This window comes from Poecile atricapillus, chromosome Z (genome assembly GCF_030490865.1).
Source record: "Poecile atricapillus isolate bPoeAtr1 chromosome Z, bPoeAtr1.hap1, whole genome shotgun sequence".
NCBI lineage: Eukaryota > Metazoa > Chordata > Aves > Passeriformes > Paridae > Poecile > Poecile atricapillus.
In genome coordinates, this window is record NC_081289.1 from 146,157,260 (window position 1) to 146,180,552 (window position 23,293).

General features: G+C 44.2%; 1 protein-coding gene across 1 annotated transcript in view; it reads left to right on the top strand.

Moving 5' to 3' along the window:
- LOXHD1 (lipoxygenase homology PLAT domains 1) overlaps positions 1-23,293 on the top strand; it is a 149,464-nt gene that overhangs the window by 82,701 nt on the left and 43,470 nt on the right. Inside the window, exons 26-32 of the mRNA XM_058825935.1 lie at positions 4,080-4,261; positions 8,446-8,562; positions 12,999-13,161; positions 15,868-16,022; positions 16,781-16,990; positions 18,976-19,099; positions 22,530-22,738. Of these exons, the coding sequence (XP_058681918.1) occupies positions 4,080-4,261; positions 8,446-8,562; positions 12,999-13,161; positions 15,868-16,022; positions 16,781-16,990; positions 18,976-19,099; positions 22,530-22,738 (1,160 nt within the window). The remainder of the gene's footprint in view (positions 1-4,079; positions 4,262-8,445; positions 8,563-12,998; positions 13,162-15,867; positions 16,023-16,780; positions 16,991-18,975; positions 19,100-22,529; positions 22,739-23,293) is intronic.

Consider the following 23,293-nt stretch of genomic DNA (forward strand, 5'->3'; position numbering starts at 1 on the left):
CCAAGTCCTCTGCTCATTTCAAGCTGCCTTCCTTGTCTCCAGTTTCCCTTTGATCTTGCTCAATTCTAATATTGCCATTTCTGTTGCCAAAGCAGACACTCTGGTCTTGCTTCCAAGTCTTAGTTCTTCCAGTGCCTTTGGCATCACACAGCTGTCTCATGATGAAAGACCCACTTCTAGAGTTTCTTTAGTGTGGTGTTTTTCTGGAAGTGTTGTACCAGTCTGCCTCTTTTAGTGTTCTCCAATTTTTCCTCACTCTTCACTCCCCTCCAAAGTAATATTTGGGGTAAACATTGCCCCAGCTCAGCTCCTTCTGAGTACAAGCTCAAGTCTGATATGGCAACTCTTCAGTTCTGGAAACTTATTTTTCAGTTTGCAGAATACTGCAGGGTCAGACAACATGGTTTTCTTGAAGTAAATGAAATATTTTGCTTACTTTGTAGCCCTCTCGCTTCTCATGCTCATAAGCATCTTTGACAGGGTGCAGGGTTCAGCCCTGGGATGATATTTGACTTGTCCCTCTCTGATCTGCTTCATTTCAAGTGGTTGATTAATTTTGCCCACCATTAGGGTACTGTCAGAACCACCTTTTCCTCACATTGGGTTGGATGTCACAATGATGAGAGATGAGGTCTGACACCTGGGAGTTGATTTCCTGACAGGTTCTTCCTTGGTAAAGCTGAAAAATTTCACGCTGAGGCTGTCTCCCCTCTCATCCCCAGTGTATGTACTGAAGGTATCAAAAGCCTTACTGCCTGCAGTTCTTTATTTAGATATCAAAATTTAGATCTGCCCAAACTCTCTTTCTCTGCCTCAGAGTTCTTTTTCACAAGTAGTTGTGGTAATAGCCACAGGGAAGTCCATCAGCTGTTTTGCCTCCTTTTATTTGAAATTATTATTTATTTGAATTATGAAGACAGTTGAAAGTCCCTCCCATGTCCAGATCCCCATACCCTCCAGTCCGTCAGCTGAAATAATTTCTTCTCTGAGGATCTGCCACTGCCATGTCTTTGTGCTTCACCCATTCTTTGACCAAGGTATTTTTATTTCTCACATCTAACCCTCTTTATCTGATCTCTCTGGAGAAGAAAGGATTCTCATTGCTCCCTTCCACACTTTTTTCAGTCAAATGGAAGAAATAGTAGATTCACAGAACTGAAAGGGACCTTAAATTTCATCCAGTGCCACCCCCTGCCATGGACAGGGACACCTTCCAGTGTCCCAGGCTGCTCCAAGCCCTGTCCAGCCTGGCCTTGGACACTGCAGGGATCCAGGGCCAGCCCCAGCTGCTCTGGGCACCCTGTGCCAGGGCCTGCCCACCCTCCCAGCCAGCAATTCCTTCCCAATATCCCAGCTGGGCCTGCCCTCTGGCACTGGGAAGCCATTGCCTGGCTGCTGTCCCTGCAGGCCTTGTCCCCAGTCCCTGGGCAGCTCTCCTGGAGCCCCTTTAGGCCCTGCCAGGGGCTCTCAGCTCTCCCTGGAGCCTTCTCTTGTGCAGGGGAGCAGCCCCAGCTCTCCCAGGCTGGCTCCAGAGCTCCAGCCCTTGGAGCATCTCCATGATTTCTCCTCTGGGCTGGCTCCAGCAGCTCCATGTCCTCCTTAAGTTTGGGATCGCAGAGCTGGATGCAGTATTCCATGTCATTTTGTGTGAAAAAATAACATTATTAATAGATGCAGTGATACCTTTTATAAGAGTGAATATAACCCAGAGAGTCAGTATGTGCTTCTCATCTTTTTTTTTCCATGTTATCCCAATCAATATATATTTTCATTCAGATGTTTGCTATATAATTTTTAACACCTCTGAATATTTTAATGAATTTTGTGCAGGAATTTCTGGCGTGCTGTGCCTTTGAGTACATAGTTCATGTTAACTTGATTTTTGTCAGCAGCCCACATCCAGCCTTTGGAAGCAGTCAGGCCTCTCTGGCAAACAGTTTGCACCAGGCCTACTGTCAGCTTATGCTTTTTCACCATCTGAACCTTCCCCACTGTGCTGTTTACTACATTCTGGCTTCCTAACAATTAACCTGTGGGTTTCAGTTTGCCAGAGGTAACAAAACCGGCTTGATTTGTTTTATGATGACTCGTGCCAGAATTGTTTCACGATGAAAACATGTCATCCACAGTCCAATTAAAATCATCCCTGTGGGGATACAGCTTTAAAAGTGCCATGTAAATGAAATGGGCATCTGACAGCTGAAAGTTGTGCTGCTGGTGACCTTGTTAGGGCGCTGCTTTGCTGATTCAGTTCTAAGCTGATGTTAATATTCAAGCAACAAGAGCAAGTGCTACGACCATCAGCAGAGAGGATAATTTTTAATTCATAATGCATAGCATGTGATTTTTGGTATCCAGGATTTCCCCCCCCCCCCTCTTCTTACATTCTGGAGAAATTATTCCAGTTTACTTGGAGCATGGCAGAGCGTATTTCACTGGGTTGGGCAGGAGGAATATTTAGTACCTCCAGGCTGACTCTCTGTAGAAAGAAAACTTCTTCATCTGTGGCCTCCTGAGATCTGTATTTAGAGAGCCTGAGCTTATAATGAGTGATTAGTTTCTCATATGCATAATCAGAGTTACTCCAAGAGTAGCAGAGTGGTGCTGGGGGCCTTTTCCCTACCCTAACGGAGATGCTGAGTCTGAAACTCAGTGCAGGCTGCTGTAATGTAAAGACCAAAAACTACTGAAGTCATGGCAGAGTAGGAGGGTGAGAATGACAAGCAGCTGAGAAGATTGAAGAGCAGGATGGGAAAGGATGGAAGTTTTTTAGGCGTCTATGGGGGAAGGCTGGCCAGGAGCAGATCGTGGCAGTGGCAGAATCCTGGTGTTGAAGGCTGTGCTTGTGGCTGGTGGGACTGAGGGACAGTGTCTTCCTGAGGCAGGAGAGGCCCCTGCAGCTGCTCTGTGACACCCAAGCCTTACCTGGTGTTTTGGTTTCAGAAAGGATTTAAAGAAGTTTGGGACAGGATACAGTTTGCTCGATGGCATACCATGACAGTGGAGTGTCTGAATTGCCATTGTGGTTATTTGGTCATTCAGAGGTTGGATCTGGGGAGTGATTTAGTTAATCCATAGGAAAATGCCTCCATTCCTTGATTAAGTGTTTCTTCAGACTGCACTGACTTTATTGACTACATCTGGAGTTGTATACACCTGTCTGATGAGCAGACATCTGAACCTATGTTTCTTAACTCTGTGAGCTAAACACCATCTCACCTTGAAAACTTAGGATATATTCAAATATATCCATAGCAAATCCATAGCAGAGCCAGAAACAGAGCCCCTGTTCCCATATTCCTGGGTCAGCCTTATTCCTGAGCAAGTCTGAGTCATACTCCAGCAGGATTCAGGGTTGAGAAGCTGTGAAGATAGAATAGAACAAAAGGTGGCATCAGATTTTGGGGTCATGGGACATTCTGGAGAAGCCACAGGAAAGGAATAGGGGAGTATTTATGGGCTTGAGCATTACTGTTCTGCATTCACCATGGGTCTGGGCTGTAATTTAACTTGTTTGCCTCAGTGCTTTAGGGGAGGTGGTACCAAATGAAAAATGGAACAGAGGAATTATTAACTCCCTTGTGATGGATTTTTGTCATGTGTTTAGTAATGGAAATATTAGGACTTTTTTTGTCAATAAGACTATTTTGAATATTTTTCGCTGCTTCCAGCTGTCTTAACTTCATCCATCTTCCTAAATGCTTAAAAATTTGTGAATTCATGCTTTGCTTTGACTCTTGAGCTGTTGAAGTAAAACCTATTTTAGTAACTATGAATGGCAGGTATACTGAATGTCATATAATTAACCTAAAAACTCATTACATGAACACATATCAAGGTCAATTTGCCTTATAAAGGAAAGGTATTTCCTTATGAAAGGAAATTCCTTCGGATTCTCATGGGAATTACCAACTCAATAATTTAACTGACCACAAGTGTGTGATTCCTACCCTCTCCTCTTTCACTGTTGAGATTTATAATTCAATTTTTGTTTCATTAATTTTTTTCTTAGGAGCATTGCTATGCTGGCTCGTAACTCCTTTTGGCTTGTTTCTGTTTTCTGCCATTTCCTAAACCAGTTGTTCCTTACGAGATCACGGTGTACACCAGTGATATTTTTGGAGCTGGCACGGATGCAGATGTCTTCATTGTTCTTTATGGAAGTGATGGGACTTGCACTCAGCAAAAATCCCTGTGCCTCAACAAGAGAGAGCAAAGGATGTATTTTGAAAGGAATTCAGTGAATCAGTTCATCGTGGAGGTAAGATCAAAGGATGGGGAGCATTGGGGAGCATGCAATGGTCAGGAATAGTCCTCCCTCAGTCCTCTATGCTGTTGTACGGTGGAACCATTGAATTTATTTAATCAACAGAAAGTGCTCCAATGCCTGAGATGAGTCTTGGGAAGATGTGAGAGGTTACAAAATGTAGCTGGCCCTTTACAGAAAGAGGAAAGTCATGTCAGCCCCTGCCCCTCCCTCCTCCTCACCTCCATTGGCATCAAGGATGTGTTTCCAGGCTCGGGAGGGACCAGAGGTCATTCCCAAAATGACAGTGAGAGTGGAAATCTTGACCAGGATGTGTCACCACTGCTGTGCTCCTCACTCCTCTCACCCACCTCAGCCACTGCTGCCCTGCTCTGGGCTGGGGCAGCCTCACCTCGAGTGTTTTTGGCTGCCACAATATAAGAAAGACATTAAGATTTTAGAGGGCATCCAAAGAAAGCCACAAGGATGGTGTGGGGTGGGGAGGGGAAGCCGTGTGAGGAGCAGCTGAGGGCACTGGGTCTGTTCAGCTGGAGGAGACTGAGGGGAGACCTCACTGTGGTCTTCAGCATCCTGGTGAGGGGAAGAGGAGAGCCAGACACTGATCTCTGCACTCTCAGGAGCACACAGGAGTTGAGAAAGCAGCATGAATGGGAAGTTTAGATTGGATATTAGGGAAAGGTTCTTCCCCCAGAGGGTGTTGGGGCACTGCCCAGGCTCCCCAGGGAATGGGCACAGCCCCAAAGCTGCCAGAGCTCCAGGAGGGTTTGGTCAATGCTCACAGACACAGGGTGGGATTGTTGGGGTGTCTGTGCAGGGCCAGGGGCTGGACTCTGATCCTTGTGAGTCCCTTCCAGCTCAGGGTGTTCTGTGATTTGGAATTCTCTTGCAATTTGCAATACTTAGAAACATAATGCTTTCTCTTCTGTATCCTCAGGCAAAGAAACAATTTCTTTCCTGTAGACAATGTGATTTTTGAATACCCAGGCTAACTTTTTGAAGGATATTACCAAGTATTTCCTGAAGTGTTTGTACAAGTGTATGCAAATAGTAAACCAGTGCACACCAAAGAGTGAGCTCATTTACATCCAAAATATTAAGCAATTCCTATTCACAGTGTATTCCTATTGGGCTGAGAATTTGTAGGAGGCAAAAAATACAGGCAGACCTGCTCTGGCTTATCCTGCTGATGCTGCTTCATGCCCTTACCTTCCCTTCCTGGCTGCAACACCAACACTGACTTCATAGAGGCTCTTGCAGCTTCTCTCTCTTTTGAGTCTGGTTTGTTTCTGTAATTGAAGGGAAATTTTAAACCAATTCTTTTTACAAGTTAAAATACTTGCAGCCCACAATGTTGTTATATGTCATGAATCATAAAATAAATCCCCAGTGTGATTCCTTTAAAACAAAGAATAAGACTTATTTCAGTGGAGTTTCCACGCAATTTTTCATAGTAGAGGTTGCATTAATCCACAGGTATAAATCTTAAACTGACTGTTCTGGTTAAGTCATTATTACATAAGATTTATTTCAATTTTGGTGGAATCTGAAACATCAGTACTTTTCTTAGACTAAGTGCAAGAAAATGCAGTGTGTACTACTGATTTATACCATCATATTAACCTGTCCCCAAATTTCATTCTCACTTCACCTCATTCTGCAGGAGATAGGAACAAAGCAAAATATATTTTTCTTTCACCTGCTCATGTAGAGCCATAATTTGGAGTTCAACAGACCTTAAAAACTATTTGGGGGGTTTCAGAAAACACAAACTGGGAACTGTCTGTTTGCTTTGTGGTTTTACCTGCCTCTATCATTTTGTATTTTGCAAAAGAGGCACAAAAGATTAGAGACTGCTCTTATCTGTGCTTGCAAGTGGTGATTTGCTGGAGATGCCTACAGCAGGGTAAAGCCCACTTCTTCTTTAACATGGATCTTGACTGCTCAAGCATCATTTTATTGCTATGTATTGATTAAAAGTCTCATTGAAAGATGGGTATTTGGACAGGACAAAAGAAGAAAAATAATTTTTCCCTAATATATACTTGTGTGCATGTGTGTGAGTTTTAGAAATGAGTTTGGATCATTTAATTGTTTCACGGTGAATCTTCTGTCTGAAGTCAGAGCGGGGCTGATGGAATCAAACCCAGTTTGTTCAGTGTGGAATCCTTAGGAAGAGCATTCTTACTGACTTATGGAGCCTTCTAAAACTTCTGCTGTCTTTGCATCTGTATGGGGCACTCCTGTCAGCTGGGGAGGGAAGGGAGTACTCTCCAGTGATGCAAACTGACATGCTCCATTTCCTCACATTTTCCAAGAAAATAAGAATCTAAGGCCCCAAGGACAGCAGGACAGCTCAGCGTTCTACACACAAAGGTTTGAAGCCAGCCTTGGGTGTTTGAAGACCAGCTATACAAAAGTTTGCACTGGGATAACCAAAAGCTAATATTTAGGAGTGAATTTCAATTTTTTCTGTTCAAGCACTTGAAAGGGAAGTGAATTAAAAGTAATTCACTAGTAACAAATTACTCAATTAATAAGATGAGGCATAAAAACCCAGTAGCAACTTCATAAGACAGTCATCCTGTTGGCTTTTCTCAGAATGGCATTAGGATTCTCTGGCAGAGGAAGAGAGACAATATAAAATGCCAGGCTTTTGTGTACTAGTTTGACCTCAAAGTTATTCCAGTATTAAGAGAGCGCACACAAGTGTTTTAAAAAGAAAGTGATTTAAAAAGAGTTATTTGAGATGCAGCTGCATTGCAGTTTCATAGAATCACAGAATCAATTAGGTTGGAAAAGACCTCTGAGGTCACTGAGTCCAGCCTGTGTCCCATCCCCACCTTGTCACCAGACCAGAGCACTGAGGGCCACATCCAGTCACTGAACACTTCAGGGACAGTGGCTATACTGCCTCCCTGGGCAGCCCATTTCAATATCTAATCATCCTTTCTGTGAAAAATTTCTTCCTAATGTCCAAACTTGATCTCTCCACAGCTTAGGACTGTGTCCTCCTCCTGTCCCTGTTCCCTGGCAGCACAGCCCGACCCCCCCGGCTGTCCCCTCCTGCCAGGGACTTGTGCAGAGCCACAAGGGCCCCCTGAGCCTCCTTTTCTCCAGGCTGAGCCCCTTTCCCAGCTCCCTCAGCCGCTCCTGGGGCTCCAGCCCCTTCCCCAGCTCCGTTCCCTGCCCTGGACACGCTCCAGCCCCTCCATGTCCTTTGTGAACTGAGGGATGCAGAACTGGACACAGCACTGGAGGTGCTGCCTCTCCAGGGCCAAGTACAGGGAAAATTTCTAAACAACTGCTCTCATTCCCACTAATTCAGAGAAGCCTGAGATGCAGGATTGCTGCTTTGCAGCCAGACCTTCCTCATATGGTGGGTAATTTGTGTAGAGCAAGGTTCTCATCATTTTGGAGCAGAAGTCCAGGGAAAAGTTTTAGCCAAAATGCAAATTAGGACATAACTGCAGGGAAGGCCACGCAGCTGCTGCCAGGGCTGGAGCCCCTCTGCTCTGGAGCCAGCCTGGGAGAGCTGGGGCTGCTCCCCTGCACAAGAGAAGGCTCCAGGGAGAGCTGAGAGCCCCTGGCAGGGCCTAAAGTGGGCTTATAAAAAAGGGGGTGGGGGACTTTTTATACAGGCAGACAGTGACAGAACAAGGGGCAGTGGTATTAAACTGCCAGAGGGCAGGGTTAGATGGGATATTGGGAAGGAAATCTTTCCTGTGTGGGTGATGAGGTGCTGGCACAGGTTTTTCAGAGAAGCTGTGGTTGCTCCATCCCTGGAAGTGTTCAAGGACAAGGCTTGGAGCCCCCTGGTCTAGTGGAAAGTGTCCCTGCCCATGGCAGGAGGGTAGAACTGGATGATCTTTATGGTCCCTTTGAACCAAAACCATTCCAAGATTTATTTTATGATTCTACAATTGACATCAGCACTAATACTTTCTCCCCTGGGACTTCAAACAGCCCAAAAATATGAAATATGAAATAAGGTAAAGAAGCGGTGTCTCAAAAGTCACCAGTTGCTCATGCCATTAATATTTCACTTTTTAAAAATTTTTTGACTTTCTGTTTGTTTGGTTTCGGTGTAGTTTGGTGGTGTTTGTTTTTTTGTTTGTTTGCTTTTCTGCTGTTTGTTTTTGGTGTTGTTTGGCGGTGTTTCTGTCTTTGTTCTTCTGTAGCTGGAGGATGTTGGTGACATTATTGAGAAGATTCGCATCGGACACAATGGTGGAGGGGTGAACTCGGGGTGGCACTTGGACCGTGTGACGATTCGGAGGCTGCTGCCAAACGGGAAGGTAGGCTGTGCATCCCAGCACATCCCCAGGAGCCGCCACTTCCATCTCCCAGATTGCATCTTCTGTGTACAAAGTGTGATTAACAGTGAAAAACGACTCCCTGAAGAGCAATGCGCACTAAATGAACTTGCTGGAGCCTGGGGATCTGGGGACAACAAACATGTGTTATCATGTTTTGTTCTTCAAATGTTGACGATAAGGCTCTGCAATAATTGCTTTTTCAAAGCTTCGTGTTTTCCTGTGTAGTTCTGTTTTGAGGGATCTCAGGGAAGGAAGTGGAAAGTGGGCGTACTATTTTAAAATAAAAAGTATTGTTGCCAAACACGGACAAGAAACAATTTCATCAGTCCCTTAATCCTGGAAGAATAAATGCTAGGAGTCAGTACAATTAAGGCAAGTAAAATGCCTGTCAGTGCAACTCCCTGAATCATGTTTAAAAAGTCAGGTTAGATGATAGGATTTTTTGCTGTTCATGTGAACAACATTAACACGGTGCAGTCAGATTGGTCACCTTGATCCTGCCCATGTAAGAAAGTGTTCCTCAGCCCTGCTTTCAGATGCTGGCTATAGCAACAGGGATGAATCTGGCTGTGGGGAAGTTCAAAAGAAAATCACCTCTTTAGGACCAGTCCAGAACTGGAGCAGTAGCTGCATTGGGGAAGACCTGGGCTCTTTCCCCTTATTCCAAAGGGATGTCAGCTCAGGACTGCCCACTCCTCAGGTGGCCTGTAATACCAAGATCTAAAACAGTTTGTTCAGTCATGGTGAACCCACACCTCATCTTGCTTCCTCCTTCAAAATTTACAGGATATGTTTGATTCTCTTTGCTACACAACCAACTCACAGGTCTTCCTTGGACCCTCCTCACCACAGAATCATGGAATTGTTTAGGTTGGAAAAGAACTCCAAGATCAAGTCCAACCAGTCCTCCAGCACTGCCAAAGCCGCCATTGACCCATGTCCCCAAGTTCCACATCCACACATTTAAATCCCTCTTTTAAATCCCTGCAGGGATGGGCACTTCTCTGCTGCCCTGGGCAGCCTGTGCCAGGGTGGGACGACCTGTTCTGTGAAGAAATTTTTCCCAATATCCAGTCTAAATCTTCCCTGGTGCACCTTGAGGCCATTTCCTCTCCTCCTGTCCCTTGTTCCCTGGGAGCAGAGCTTGACCTCCACCTGTCTCCAACCTCCTGTCAGGGAGCTGTGGAGAGTGAGAAGGTTCCCCCCTCGTCTCCCTTTTCTGTCCTCCTGAGCAAGCTTCTTCACAAACCAATACTCTTGGATTGCTCCTCGTTATCACCTCTTTGCTATTCTGACATTATCTCAGTGTATTGCCTAACCCTTGCCTAGGTTAAAGGACAGGTACACGTTTTCAGGGATACTGCTATTGGTCACAATAAGAAGATGAAGAAGGGGATGCCCAAATGTGTGGAAACCAAGGGAAAAGAGATTCCTGGGCTGTCTCTTTCTACACTGGCCTTAAACTTTGGGAAGTGCCCGAGCGCTCCGTCTTGGGTGCTCTTCAATTTGCCAAGAGAGGGTCTCGGGGCTGCACCCCCTCCTCATTGCAGCAGCTTTGAAGGGCAGGTGGTGAGAAACCTGAAGGTGGAAGAAGGGAGGAAAGCCCTAAACGACTTGGGAATGGAGAGATTTACAATTCTGCTGATCTTTTGATTATGGCATGGGAAAAAAGAAGAAAGCAGAGCACTGCATGATGCCGCTGATCAGCCGCAGGATATTATGACCTGCCACAGGATAGCAATATGCTGCCAGCGCTTCTAAAAGCCGTGCTACCTGATTAGACTGCTAAAATGTGTCTAGATGTATCTGTAGAGCTGCAAAAGAAAAATGAGGTCAGTAACTTTTTAGATTAAATTGAAAGCGCTTGGGTAGGAAACTAGGATTGTTGCGTGCTGAAAAAAACATCTTGGCATGCCAATTATTTTTGATAATTATATTTCATTTGTTACAACTTGGAGAAGGGAAAAGCACTGACTTTTAGCACACTATTGTACCCTGCTTCTAGCTTAGGTCCAGACTCAGACTCCAACAAAACAAATTCTGTTCAGGGCTGCAAGAGGATTTTACTGTTGTTAATATAAACCAGTGCACTTTACATCACTTAAATATTAATGCAGTCCCTAAACAGGGAAACCCCAATAAAAAGGATGGCAATGGCATGCTGATTATTAATGATGGCACGATTAACTCTTGCAGTAAGTGCACATTATGCCCCACTGTGCTGTCACTCCAGTGCCTAGGTATCTTGTTACCAAATAAACAGTGTTTGCATCAGTGGCACATACAGCCAGCAGTATGAATGTTCAGGAGCTGTTGAAAGCTTCAGTGAGAAATGTGACTGAAGTGGGATCTCTATCAGGAGGAGAGAGTTTCAGCTCTGAAGCATCGTTCTGGAAAGCTCTCTCTCCCCAGCCTGCAGGTGTGGAGATAAGCGCTGTTCATCAGCTGGGCGTACAGTGAGATAATACAGGTTAAGTGGTCAGCCAGTGCAGCAATGAGGAGGCATGAATTATTAGGTGCTGTATTCTGCTTCTATAGCACAAAATAACACTTGAAAGCAAAAGATGTGAAATCACCTGAAGTGCTGCCGGTTTTCTTTGACACCATTTTGTACGCCATGCTCCAAACCTCCTCGTGGAGTTAAACATCTCTGTCTGGGGTTAAACAGCAGTACTGCAGGGAGCAGCAGAGGGGAGGAGAAATGGTGTTTCATTAACAGCAGAAGATTTGGGCTGTGTGCACTCAAAGTGTGATTCTGTTGCAGACTCCAAACACTCAGTCACACAAGCCCCTCGGAGGGGTTCTGCTCCCACAGACCAACTTCCCTGGGATATTTGTGTGCTGACACCGTGACCTGTTCATTCCAGGTTACCTATGATCACAGTGCACATCTACTCTTGGGTGAACAAACTATTCCTCCCCAGTGTCAGGGAGGGCAGGATCTGCAGTTCCAGGCAGTTCAGCACTGTAATGCACAGTGACAACAATGTTCAAGACTGCTACAGTGAGATCTATTCCCTTCCTTACCATATATTAATATTTTAGTATTTAAATAGTAAAAGTAGTGATGAAAGGGTCCTGTATTAGCTTGATAACTAATCACAGTAGAGTAATTAAGGTGAAAATTATTCATAAAGGGTGTCTACAAGAGAGCTGGAGAGGGACTTTGGACAAGGGATGGAGGGACAGGACAAGGGGGAATAGCTTCACATTGACAGAGGGCAGGGTATTAGATATTAGAAAGAAATTCTTGGCTGTGAGGGTGGGCAGGCCCTGGCACAGGGTGCCCAGAGCAGCTGGGGCTGGCCCTGGATCCCTGCAGTGTCCAAGGCCAGGCTGGACAGGGCTTGGAGCAGCCTGGGACACTGGAAGGTGTCCCTGCCCATGGCAAGGGGTCTTGGAACCAGATGAGCTTTAAGGTCTCCTCCAACCCAAACCCCTCTGGGATTCTGTAAACATCCATTGGTATGTTATATATGAAAGGGATGGCACACAGCATGCTGCAAAGAGCAGGAAGCCCCTGTGCAGGGTAAGAGACAAATGATGAACTTGCCAGTAAAGAAAGGGCCTTTTTTTTTTTTTTTTTCCGTGTATTTATTTACTGTGAGATTAAAACTTATTTCCTTTTTTTATTCTTCTGGTCAGACTTGTGGCCTCTGTATCTTGCATGGTGGCTCATGCTCCTCTCTTCATGGAGTCATATCCTGGGGTGCCCAGCACTCTGAAAGCTGCCTGCTTCTTACCATCTTGGAGACCTTATGGGAGTCTGTTCTTAATGAATAGTCTGGGATTAATTTTGTTTACCAAGTGGAAAACACATGTTCTATTGTTTTTGTCTGTTTGATGATATAAATCATATTTGTTTCCACCAAAGTGAAGTCAAAACAAAAGATCAAAAATTAAATCAGTATTTTCCTCCTCTTATTGCATGTATGGGAATTGCCTGGAACCCAGCTTGAGTCACAGAATTATAGGCGAAATCATGAAGTATTGAGCTCAGAAAAAAAAATAAAAAGCCCTACTGGCTTCAAAGAAAATGCTGCCTGAATAAGGGTTGAAGAGGAATTTCAGAGTCTCAGTAAAGCACAGCTTCAGCAGGAATGGTCCAGTCCTGATTAGGAATTTACAAGCTTTAATACTGGGAAGAGCAGAGATCTACTGTATCATACAGCCACTCCACACACCCACTGGGAATCCTGTTTTCTGCTGCATGTTCAGTGCTTCTTCTGAGAGCCCTCAGATGTCCTTTTTCTGGAGGAAATACGTTTCTGTACTATTTTAGGTCTGCCTCTACACACGCACACACACATATGAGTTGAAAATCCTTGCCTGCATGTTGGAGCGTATTCAAAGGGGAAGCGCTAGCATGTGTTCCTGTTGTTTTGAAGAGATTTCCCCTGTCATGTTTACTCCAGGGCTCAGAAACTCTCACGTTTCCATGTGAAAGATGGCTTGCAAAGTCTGAAGATGATGGTGAGACTGTCAGAGAGCTGGTGCCATCTGATATTTTTACTGAAAAGCTCATGAAGGATGGGACACTCAAGCAGATAGAGGAAGAAGTTGAAGAGCCCTTAGAAGGTAATATAATCCAAGCAGTAGGTAGGGATGATTTGTCTGATTTTTTGGAACAAACCATTTGCATGTGTGGTTCAGTGCCATGCTGGTTTAACTGTTCACTTCTCTTTCCCTTCCTGTTCTCTTGCCTCTCTCACACCTGGAGCATTTCTGTGCAATAACATCATTATTTTCCTGCGAGACTTTTAAGAACTTGTCACAGACACCCTTCCACACCCGTAGTTTCCATGTCTCCTCTGATGTCTAGCAACATTCTTACATCTTATCTTTAAGACTGTGCTAACCTCTTCACTCATTTTCTCAACTTTTTCTATGCTGTGCACTCTGCCTCTTCCTTTCCTATCCTATGAATCTAATTAATGCTCCTTTTTCCTCCCAAAGTTGTTTTGCCTGCTGCTCTTCAGGTACACATGCATAACCTTCAGAAACCTGGGTCATTGCAGCCACCTTCACCTCATTAAAGCGTCTCTCAGGAGGGGAAAACATTCTTATTCAGTTCTGAGTTCATGTTATAAAATGGTGACATTCAGTGTTTGGCCTTACTGGTAGCTGAAGCAAGTGAAAAGGAACTGTAATTTTACCCCTAAGTCATTGCTTCTCAGTATGTGCAGCTGTTTGTACCTCCTTTTCCTGGAGAAAAGGATCTCCTTCTCTCACCCAGAGCTCATTATGTCCTTGGGAGAGGTCATGAACTTCCTCATCCTGAGCCGAGCAAAAGGAATTCAGCTGCCATTTCCATTCCTGACTCTTGCATCTGACAACAAGATGATTCAACTGGGAAAATAAGTTCTCTCACTCTTTTCTTTCAGAGTCTGACTTCCATTTGCTGTAGAACATTGTCAGGGTGGAATTAGCATGCATTTTTTTTCCCTTGCCAAGGGAAGAGGTGCCTTGCTGGGAGGAAGACTGGTGTCCTCCTTCCTTCTGTTTGGAACAGTAGCTCATGGGAGCTTTCTTTTACTGGAGAGGAAAAGGCAATTTTTAAATCAATTACTAAGAGGTAAAACACAGGCAAGAGTGGCCCAGAGAAGTGGTGAATTCCTGGAAACAATTTGAGCTCAGGTTGGATGAGGCTCTGATAAAACCTGGTACAGTGGAAGGTGTCACTGCCCATGGCAGGTGGGTTGGATAAGGTGGCCTTTAAAGGTCTCTTCCAACCCAAACAAATAGATGATTCAACAATTCTATGACATCTGGGTGCCTGTATAACATTTTCCTTAACTTGTTAATTTCTGTTGCTTTACCTTGGATCAGTTACCGTTTGTTAATCAACCTAGGTGACTCACTTTTCCTTCTGAAGGCAAAGCCTAAAAACAAGTTCTACAATCTATGCAATGGAATTTCTGGATCACTGAAAGTTTCTTCTGGTGTGGAGCTAGGGCTAAGTTTGGGAAATTCTGCTTTAGATATGAAATACCTGGGACAATAATTAAATATTCTGCATGCCTGTGAGTCCTCATACATCTTGGGCAGTGACATGGTGTAAATGACATTGTTGGAAATCAGCTCGTGGTATTCTGAGGATCATCTCTTTTTTTATAATACACTGTATTTTAGTCCTGGAAGTCTCTAGAACTAGCAAGGAAAGGCCAAAGAAAGATACACTGACTAATTAGACAATATACATTGCTTCCTTCATTACTAAATTAGTGGTTGCCTCCCAGTTATGGAACTGTAACTCTGTAGGACATATGTGAAGAGGCAAACCAGAAAATCCAGCACCACACATAGTCCTGGTGGATGTTCTCAGGTGATGACTCTGATCCATTTCTCAGAGAAATCAATGGAAATCTTTCATGGGTGACAAAGCAGAACAGGGTCTGTCTTGCTGTGAAAGAAGAAATACAATATAGCAATTTTCTTTGACGCAGTTAACGTACACAGAATCCTAACTAAGACTTTGTGCCTCTTGCTCATTTGCATTGCCCTGGGATTTGCAGGGAGGCATTCTCCATGGCTTATATGCCACCAGGGTAATCAGAGACTTGTACAGACCCTCACTGTTTTCCTGGAGAGGATGCTTTCAGTAACTGTTTGTTTTCCCCATACAATTGGGAGAAGAGGAGCAAAATAAAAATAGGAGTATTTAACAGGTTTAGTAAAGCACATTACTAAAGGCTTGATGAGGTTTTATTGTCTCATCATTGAGCAAACTAAAGAGAAAGGGTACTTAAACAGCACATCTCCAGCCCTTCTTTAATTAAATACTCTCTCAGCAAAAGGACCCAGAAACCTGTTCTCTGTCTGTTTGGGGAATTTATAGAGATACATGCCATTAACTCCTGTAGTAATTGCACATTTGAATTCCCAGTCTTTGTTTATGGAAGATGGAGTATTAAGGATTCACAGCACTGAATTACTTGTTCTCAGCTCTGTGTCCCTTGAGCCTCCGTATGAAAAGGTGCTGAGTCCCCTCACCTCTATTGACTTCCCATCCAGTAATGACCATAATGATTCTCTGCATTTTTAACCGTGAGCTGTGTGATCAAAGCAGCATGCAGACATTGATTGGACAGAGAAAAGGAAAGTCAGCAAATGTCAGCCCAGGGATTGGCCAGACTTTGGATTGGAAAGAAAAACCGTACGGGATTTAATACCTCTACAAGTGACCGGAAGAAAATCTGGGGCACATTTTCTTAGGTAAATTCAGTCCCTAACAAGGATCTTAATATTTGTCTGACCAGAAATCATCTCTCTTTCTTTCTGCAGTTCACACATACAAGATCAGCGTGTTCACTGGGGATATCTACGGCGCAGGGACAGATGCTAATGTCTTCCTAAATATCTATGGAGACCTGGGGGACATGGGAGAGAGAAAACTCAGTAAATCCGAAACAAACTTCAACAAGTTTGAAAGAGGACAGGTACAAATGCAATGGGCTAATGACACTTTCTGTTTCTCAGTCTTTAACCTATCAAATCAATGACTGCCTTTATAGGCTGAGTTTTCCTATGAGGAATGAATTGATTGATTCCATTTACCACATTCATTGCCTCTTAAAATGCTTTGTATGGATTGTCAGCTGGGTATTACAGCTGACAGGCACTGCAGCAAACAGGCAGATGTTCCTATGAAGTCACTGATGGACAAATTATGAGCTTGGTCATGGAAACTGGCTTGAGCTGTGAGCTGCAGATTCCCACAGTCCCTGTGCATGCCCACAGTACATGTTGGAATTCACCACAAAACTTGTTAAATTGGTGGGACTTAAACTTCTGCTGTATCTGGGAAAATAACTCCAAAAGTGGTGCTCTGTGGTCATCCCATGGGTCACTTGGATATAATGGTAGCAAGGATTGTCTTATCTGGATTGTTCATACAAATCTAACTGGATTAGAAAGGGAAGCATACTTTAAAATCTCCCAGGATTTCAATATTCTAACTGGTTGTAAAAGTGGTGTTTCTTGCCTAGCAGAAGCAGACTTTAAAACTTTTCCCTGAAGAACAGTTTTAGCTTACAGATATGCCTCTATAGAGTTCTGCAAAGCTTTTAGCCAAACGCCATCCAGCAATATGGAATTTAAACATATGTGTTCTGTAGTCTCCCTTTTTTGCCTTTTTCCAGTAGATGATCTGTTGAGAGTTTGTTAACAGAATCAACTGCTCTCGAACATCCTGCAGGAGGACACGTTCACAATACAGGCTGTGGACCTCGGCATTCTGTACAAGATCAAGATTCGTCATGACAACAGTATGTTCAGTCCTGACTGGTTTCTGGAAAAAGTGGAGATCCTGGATGAAACCACAGAGGAGTCGTTTGTTTTCCTGTGCGAGCGCTGGCTCTCTAAAAAGAAAGAGGACAGAAAGATAGAGCGCACGCTTTATGAACAGGTACAGTTATGGCTCAAAGCAGATTCCACTGCTACTCATAAAAATAAAATTATTGGATATCTGGTTGAAGTCTAAGGCAGCTCATTAGGGACTCAGAGGGCTTTTGGCTTATCCAAAATGAATTTCTGGTTTTCAGACAAGAGCTGAAAGTAAGGCCACTCTCAGCTCATTATCATTAGCTCTGTAATTTGCAGTTTCAACAGAAAAATCAAGGAGTGTAGGTGAAACCCTTCAGATGAGAGTTCACTACCTTGCTGGTACACAGCATTTCCCTGCTGCTGTCCTTGCCATGCCCAAAAAGCAGATTAGTAATGGGTCCCACTATTCAAAGTTCTCCAGCCAGAATATTGGGTCCTTTGACTGTCCTCACTTGGACTGGGGAATAGATCCCTATTCCACTACTGCTGGATATAAAAAGCCAGGTCTCTTTGCTACCACTCAGAGCACCAAACGTTTCTTAGTGAAATGTCCTTTCTACTTGCACACTCTCTATTGCTTATCAGCCTAGTGCAGCTAATTGGAATTCGAGGCACATGCTCTAATTAAAATTAGCAAACAAGATTAATAGACTTCTCTTACTTTTATACAGTGAGACATAATAAAGCAGCTGATTATAAGTTCATTTTATTTAAGGAGTCCACTTTGCAAAATGCAGAGATGCTTTAATTGACAGTTACTACTAAAATGATCATCAATGGAATTGGCCAGGACTCATCCTGAACGCAGCAGAGCGGATGTAAGAGGAGTTACACCATGGATGAGTGTTGCCATATGCTGTCTCATAAAACTGCAGCACACAAGGCTGTGAATGCTTGTGGACAGGCTTACCCAGTTGCTTATATCAATTCATAACGAGGAAAAACTAATCACTCCTTTTTTTTTTTTTTAAATTATTTGACAGTGTGGCAAAAGCCTCACATTTGTTGGACAGTGATGCCAAATTCATTGTCAGTAACTCCTCAAACACAACCAGTGCTTCACATCACTCAGATTTGCAGTACTCTGCCTCTTATGATATTTGACCTGTACCTAACAGCAGGTGGGAGAAGGACCTGGGGGTGCTGTGGGGGAGAGCTGGACCTGCCCCAGCCCTGAGCCCCCTGCCCTGAGCTGATCCCCCAGCGTGGGCAGCAGGGGAGGGGGGATTCTGCCCCTGTGTCCCTGTGCTCAGGTGAGACCCCACCTGCAGAGCTGCCCCAGCCCTGGGCAACAACAGCACAAGGACGTGGAGCTGCTGGAGTGAATCCAGAGAAGCAAAGTGATCAGAGGGATGGAGCAGCTCTGCTGAGAGAATTGGGATTGTTCAACCTCAGAAGAGGTGGCTTCAGTGTGACCTAATTGTGACTTTCCAGTACCTGAAGAGAGCTGAAAAGATAAATGAAGGGACACAATTTTAAAGGGCCTGGAGGGATGGGACAAGAGGGTTATGGGTTCAGATTGAATGAGAGTAGGTTTAGATTTCATATTAGCAACAAATTCTTCCCTGTGAGGGTGGTGAGGCCCTGGCACAGGTTGTCCAGAGGAGCTGTGACTGTCCCATCCCTGGAACTGTCCAAGGCCAGGCTGGATGAGGCTTGGAGCAACCTGGGATAGTGGAAGATGTCCCTGCCCATGGCAGGGGGTGGAATGGGATGACCTTTAAGGTCCCTTCAATGATTCTATGATCTCTGGTCCTGCTCCATTGGTCTGAATTTCAGACAATTTCAGACAGGTAGCACAGAAAAAGTCACAACTCACAAGCCTCTTGGTTCTATTATACTATTTTTAATGTAAGACACATCCAAAATGGCCTGTCAGCGTCACCAATGAAGCAAATGAAAGACCACCAGTGCAATACAAGCCACATTTATTCGAGCTATACTGACCAAAAAGGTAGGTGGGGAACTACAAGGATTTGTTCTCACGTTGTTCTTGGAGGCACATGGGAGCAGGTGACAACACAAGCACCCAGCCTCATTACCCTCCCAAACCTGCCTCCCAACCAGAGCTACAATGGCGAGCGGAACAGCCTGGATGGCTCCTCTCTCAGCATGTCCAGCCAGGACAGCAACGCCAACCTGAAGGAGCCCAAAAAATCCAGCTTGGTCAAGGCAGCAGAGGAAGGCTCACGTGAGTGGTCATGCTTGAGTGTTTGGTTGAATGCATAGCCGTGCTCTTGGCTTTCAGTGCTTAGGAGGTTGCATTCGTCCTGCTGAAGAGCAAGGAGAGGCAGAACAACAGATTATTTCTCCTTTCCTTGTGTTGTGACTGCTTTGGGAAAGGCCAGATCAGGGCTTGTGTTCCCATGTTTGCTGCTTTTCCTGCAGCCCTCTGATCTCAACAGTGGAATAAGTCATGAAGTTTACAGCTAATTCAGTGTTTCCAAACTTTTTCTTTGACTTAATTGAGATGATAATTGACTTAATTTCAAGAGGAAATACTTTTAAATTTAAATTTTTCATTTTCATTTTCATTTTAATGTGATTTATTGTTAGAACTTCTCAGGTTTCTTTTTCCTTACCACATGTAGTGTGCATCACATCAGGTGTCAGGTGGGTCTCATGGAGGGTGTCCCTGCATTGGAATGAGATGTTCTTTAAGGTCCCTTCCCACCTTGCTTTTCTATGATTCTATGAATTCATGATTTTGTTTTTGCTACCTCTGTGTTCCAGGACAATGACTTACCAGCTAAATTGAACCTACAGTTTTTTTGTATTTTACGTGGGGCCTTTTAGCTTTAGATTAAGATTTTAGATGTGTGATCACAATGCTGTGTTGTATTGACTAACTGAGCAGCAGCTGCATCACCGTTACTGTCTATGTGCTCTTATCCACAGCAAGTGCAAAATAATTAAATTTATCCTAAACATCCATGGTAAATGAAGTGAAAATTATGTAATTTTCCTCAGGAATTTAAGACAGCTCTCCAGAGGGACTCACACAAGGTCCAAGGATGGTTTGCAGCTCCTCTGATGCCCAGTAGTTTGCTGTGGGTGTGATACCTGGGTTGCACATCCCACACCTTTCATTTGGGAAGCAGATGTAATGCTGCACATTGATAAACCTGGCCTGCAGCCCATGTGTCTTGGGGCAGCCTTTCTTTTGTGGGGTTACAAATAGAAAATAAGTGATTTCCATGTTCCTTCTGATATTACTTCCATGCTGAGGCAATGGATAACATCTGCCATGTTGGCATTCTGAGTTGTTTCACAATAATGGGTAAAATACCATAATTTCCCAAGAGAACCCCTCTCCAGCAGAGCTAGGACAGCTCCCATCATCCTCATTGTGCCAGGGTGGTCTTTTTCCCCTGAGTCCTGGAACTTGTCATCACCACTATCTCTGCTCAGTGACGTGGCCTCATTAAGGAAACTGCTTCCTGAAGGAATGTCAGATAAGATGGACTGGGTGAGCCAGGCAGACACCTTCTGGGCTGGATAAAAAGCCAGCTCAGCCTGTTCACCCAGGAAGTGGCACTGGGAGTTGGCTGGGAAAGGGAGTGACTTTGTCACTCAGCTGGGTCCTGACTGTGCTGAGACCAAGCTGCCAAATGCCTCTGAGGGGCAGGAGGTGGAGGATGTGAGGATGGAGCCCAGGGAAAGGTCCTCTTGGCTCGGGTGATGCTTAGGTCTGAACTGGGAACCTTCTCCCCTGCTGGAAGGCAGCCCTGGAGATGGCATGGACGGCTTCCTAAGGAAACCCACCCTCCTGAGAGGGGAACATGTGCCTTCAAGCAGCCTGAACCCTGTGCTGGCACAAGGACAAAGGGAGAAGGGCTGGAGGAACTGTGCTGTCCTGTTGTGGCCACTTCCCACAGGTTTCACATTCTCCTGTGTTTGAAAAAATGGTAAATATGAGTCCCAGACAAAGAAGGAGGCAACAAGGCGGGAAGATAAACTAATTTAAGGATCCATTTTCTAGTTTTCAGAGAAAAGAACAGCAAAGGGTGTTTCCTGCTCTCAGATAGTAAACTACTCTCTATCTCTGTATCCATTATTTAAATTAAGAAAGTATAGTTACTTAAAGTTCTCATTTAATTTTATAGATGTTTCAAGTACCTTGGCTTAGGGATCAGCTAGAAGTGCTAGTAGTTCTCTAAACTTAGTCTGTCACAGCAGAACAGGACAAAACCTGTATGAAAGAAAATGTCCCTATTCAAAATACACTTTTATTTAAAAGTCTGGAGATGTCCTAAGCATGACCTCTCAATATATTCTCATAAAATCTGCCTTGACTACAATTAAACCCTTTTCCTGCTAAATGCATCGTTGTGCTGATGCACCCACTGGAATGTGAGTTATACCATAAATGGGAGAATAAATCTTGCCTAATCATCAGCTCATTTTGTGCTGGTACACAAAATCTTCAAATTGGGACTGAATGAATCTTTTTGGGCTCTGCTCTGTCCAGAGGTAAGGACAGATTTGATCAGCATGAATTTATGCCTTCCCTGATGTTGCACAAATACTCTGAGTCTGATGTGAATTTCTAGTACAACCCCCACCTCAAAAATGTTGTTAGTCATCATAAAGCAAAATTAGATGTCAATCTTAGGTAATTTGAAAACCAGCCAAGTTGTCTTTTTATTTGTCAACTTATAAACTCTTTTTTTTTTTTTTTTTAAATCAGAAAAGTGATGAGGAGGCCAGGCTGTTTCGAGGCTGTGACGAAGCAAGTTTCAGAGCTCTGAGTCTTGTCAGAACTGTTTGAACAGCCCTGCACAAATGTTCTGAGAAATCAAACGAGTATTCAGCGACCAATTCTGCACCGCCTGCTCGGCTTACCCAAATGAGCTTTTGGAAAGCCCTTGAAAAGCAGTCTGGCACTTCCTCCCTTTTAACAGCTGAACTGAAATTTCTGAAAACCACAGAAAAAAACACCTCCTCTTTTACCAAGCCTTGCCCTGAAGCTTTTTCCCCCAACCAAAATTATTATGCAACGCATAGAATTATTGAGTGACTTACCTTTAATACGACGATTGTTCTCCTCTGTCTGGATTTGCACAGGGATGATGAAACCCTGAGCCGCCCCATAGATCACAGCAATCCTTGAATGAGGCACAAAGGAGAGCATTTGTGGTTGTTCTGGGACATTCATTCGGTGATGGCTTACCTTGGAGTCAGCACAGATTTATTTGTCTTTATTGAACGAGGAGTGTAAGATCACTTTGGCCTTAATAGCCTGTTTAAGATTTAGGTGCTCAGACTCATCTTCAGGAAGGTCTCTTGGTGTCAATAAGGATCCAAGCCTTTTGCTGTTCTGTCATGCATTAGGGAGAAATCTGGACTTATAACCTCCTTGCAGCCAGTAGGGTTGTCTGGGGAAATTAACCCTTGCAGAATTCAGTCCCAAGCGTGCCATGGGAAAGTAGTCTCCAAAGCACACTTGTAGCCCAACAAAGCATGATGTTATCACTTCTCCAAATGAATTCAATGGGATGTGAACCCATTTGGCATGCACAGCTGCTCCCTCTGATGGGATAAGCCCCTGGTTTTCTCAAGTTTCGTACAAGTGCATATGTGTGTGGGTTTTCTGATGAACAAACCTCTCTTTGTCACAGTGATCCCGTACCACATCACCGTCGCCACAGGCACGGAGTACGACTCCAGCACCGACAGCCGCGTGTTCATCATCATCATGGGCCCGCAGAAAGTGCAGACCGAGAGGCTGTGGCTGGATCTCCCAGAAGGAAAGGATGAATTTGCAGATGGCTCTGTGGAGAAATTTTCAGTTTGGGGCCTAGATGTTGGGGAGATCAAAAAAGTGGAGGTATGTTGTGAACGCAGCGCGAGTGCTGGAGGCGTATGAAATACGTGGCCAAAGAAAGCATGTGGTTCTGTTATTCTTAGCAGTGAAGTAAAGGCTCTTGGGTCTAAAAGGAATGTAAACAGGGCTGTGCTGGTGAGATTTTGCATGTGTCTGAACCTGTAAATAAGTATGCTTTCCTTTGCATTAAACCAGAATCCTCGTGAAGCGGAAGATAATTGTGAATTGTAAAGAAGTTATAACATGTCACAGTTTTGTCCCATCTCTGGCACTGCTTTTTCTAACTCAATCCCTTCTATTGCCAGATGCAGTGAAGCTTCCCAGGATGCAGTTCTTCACTGGTCTTTTTCCTAGTTGATTTTTTTTTCACTACTTCCAATTGGGTTTCATAAATTTTGAGAAACACATCTTGTATAATTTCCTAGCTAGACATGAAAATTGTTTTCACAGCTTGGAGGACACAGGCTTAGAGAAGAAAATTAATCATAATTTGTGAGTAATGTGCACAAATAGATTTCGGTACAGGAACCATTTTTTCTGTTATGGCTCAGGGAGACA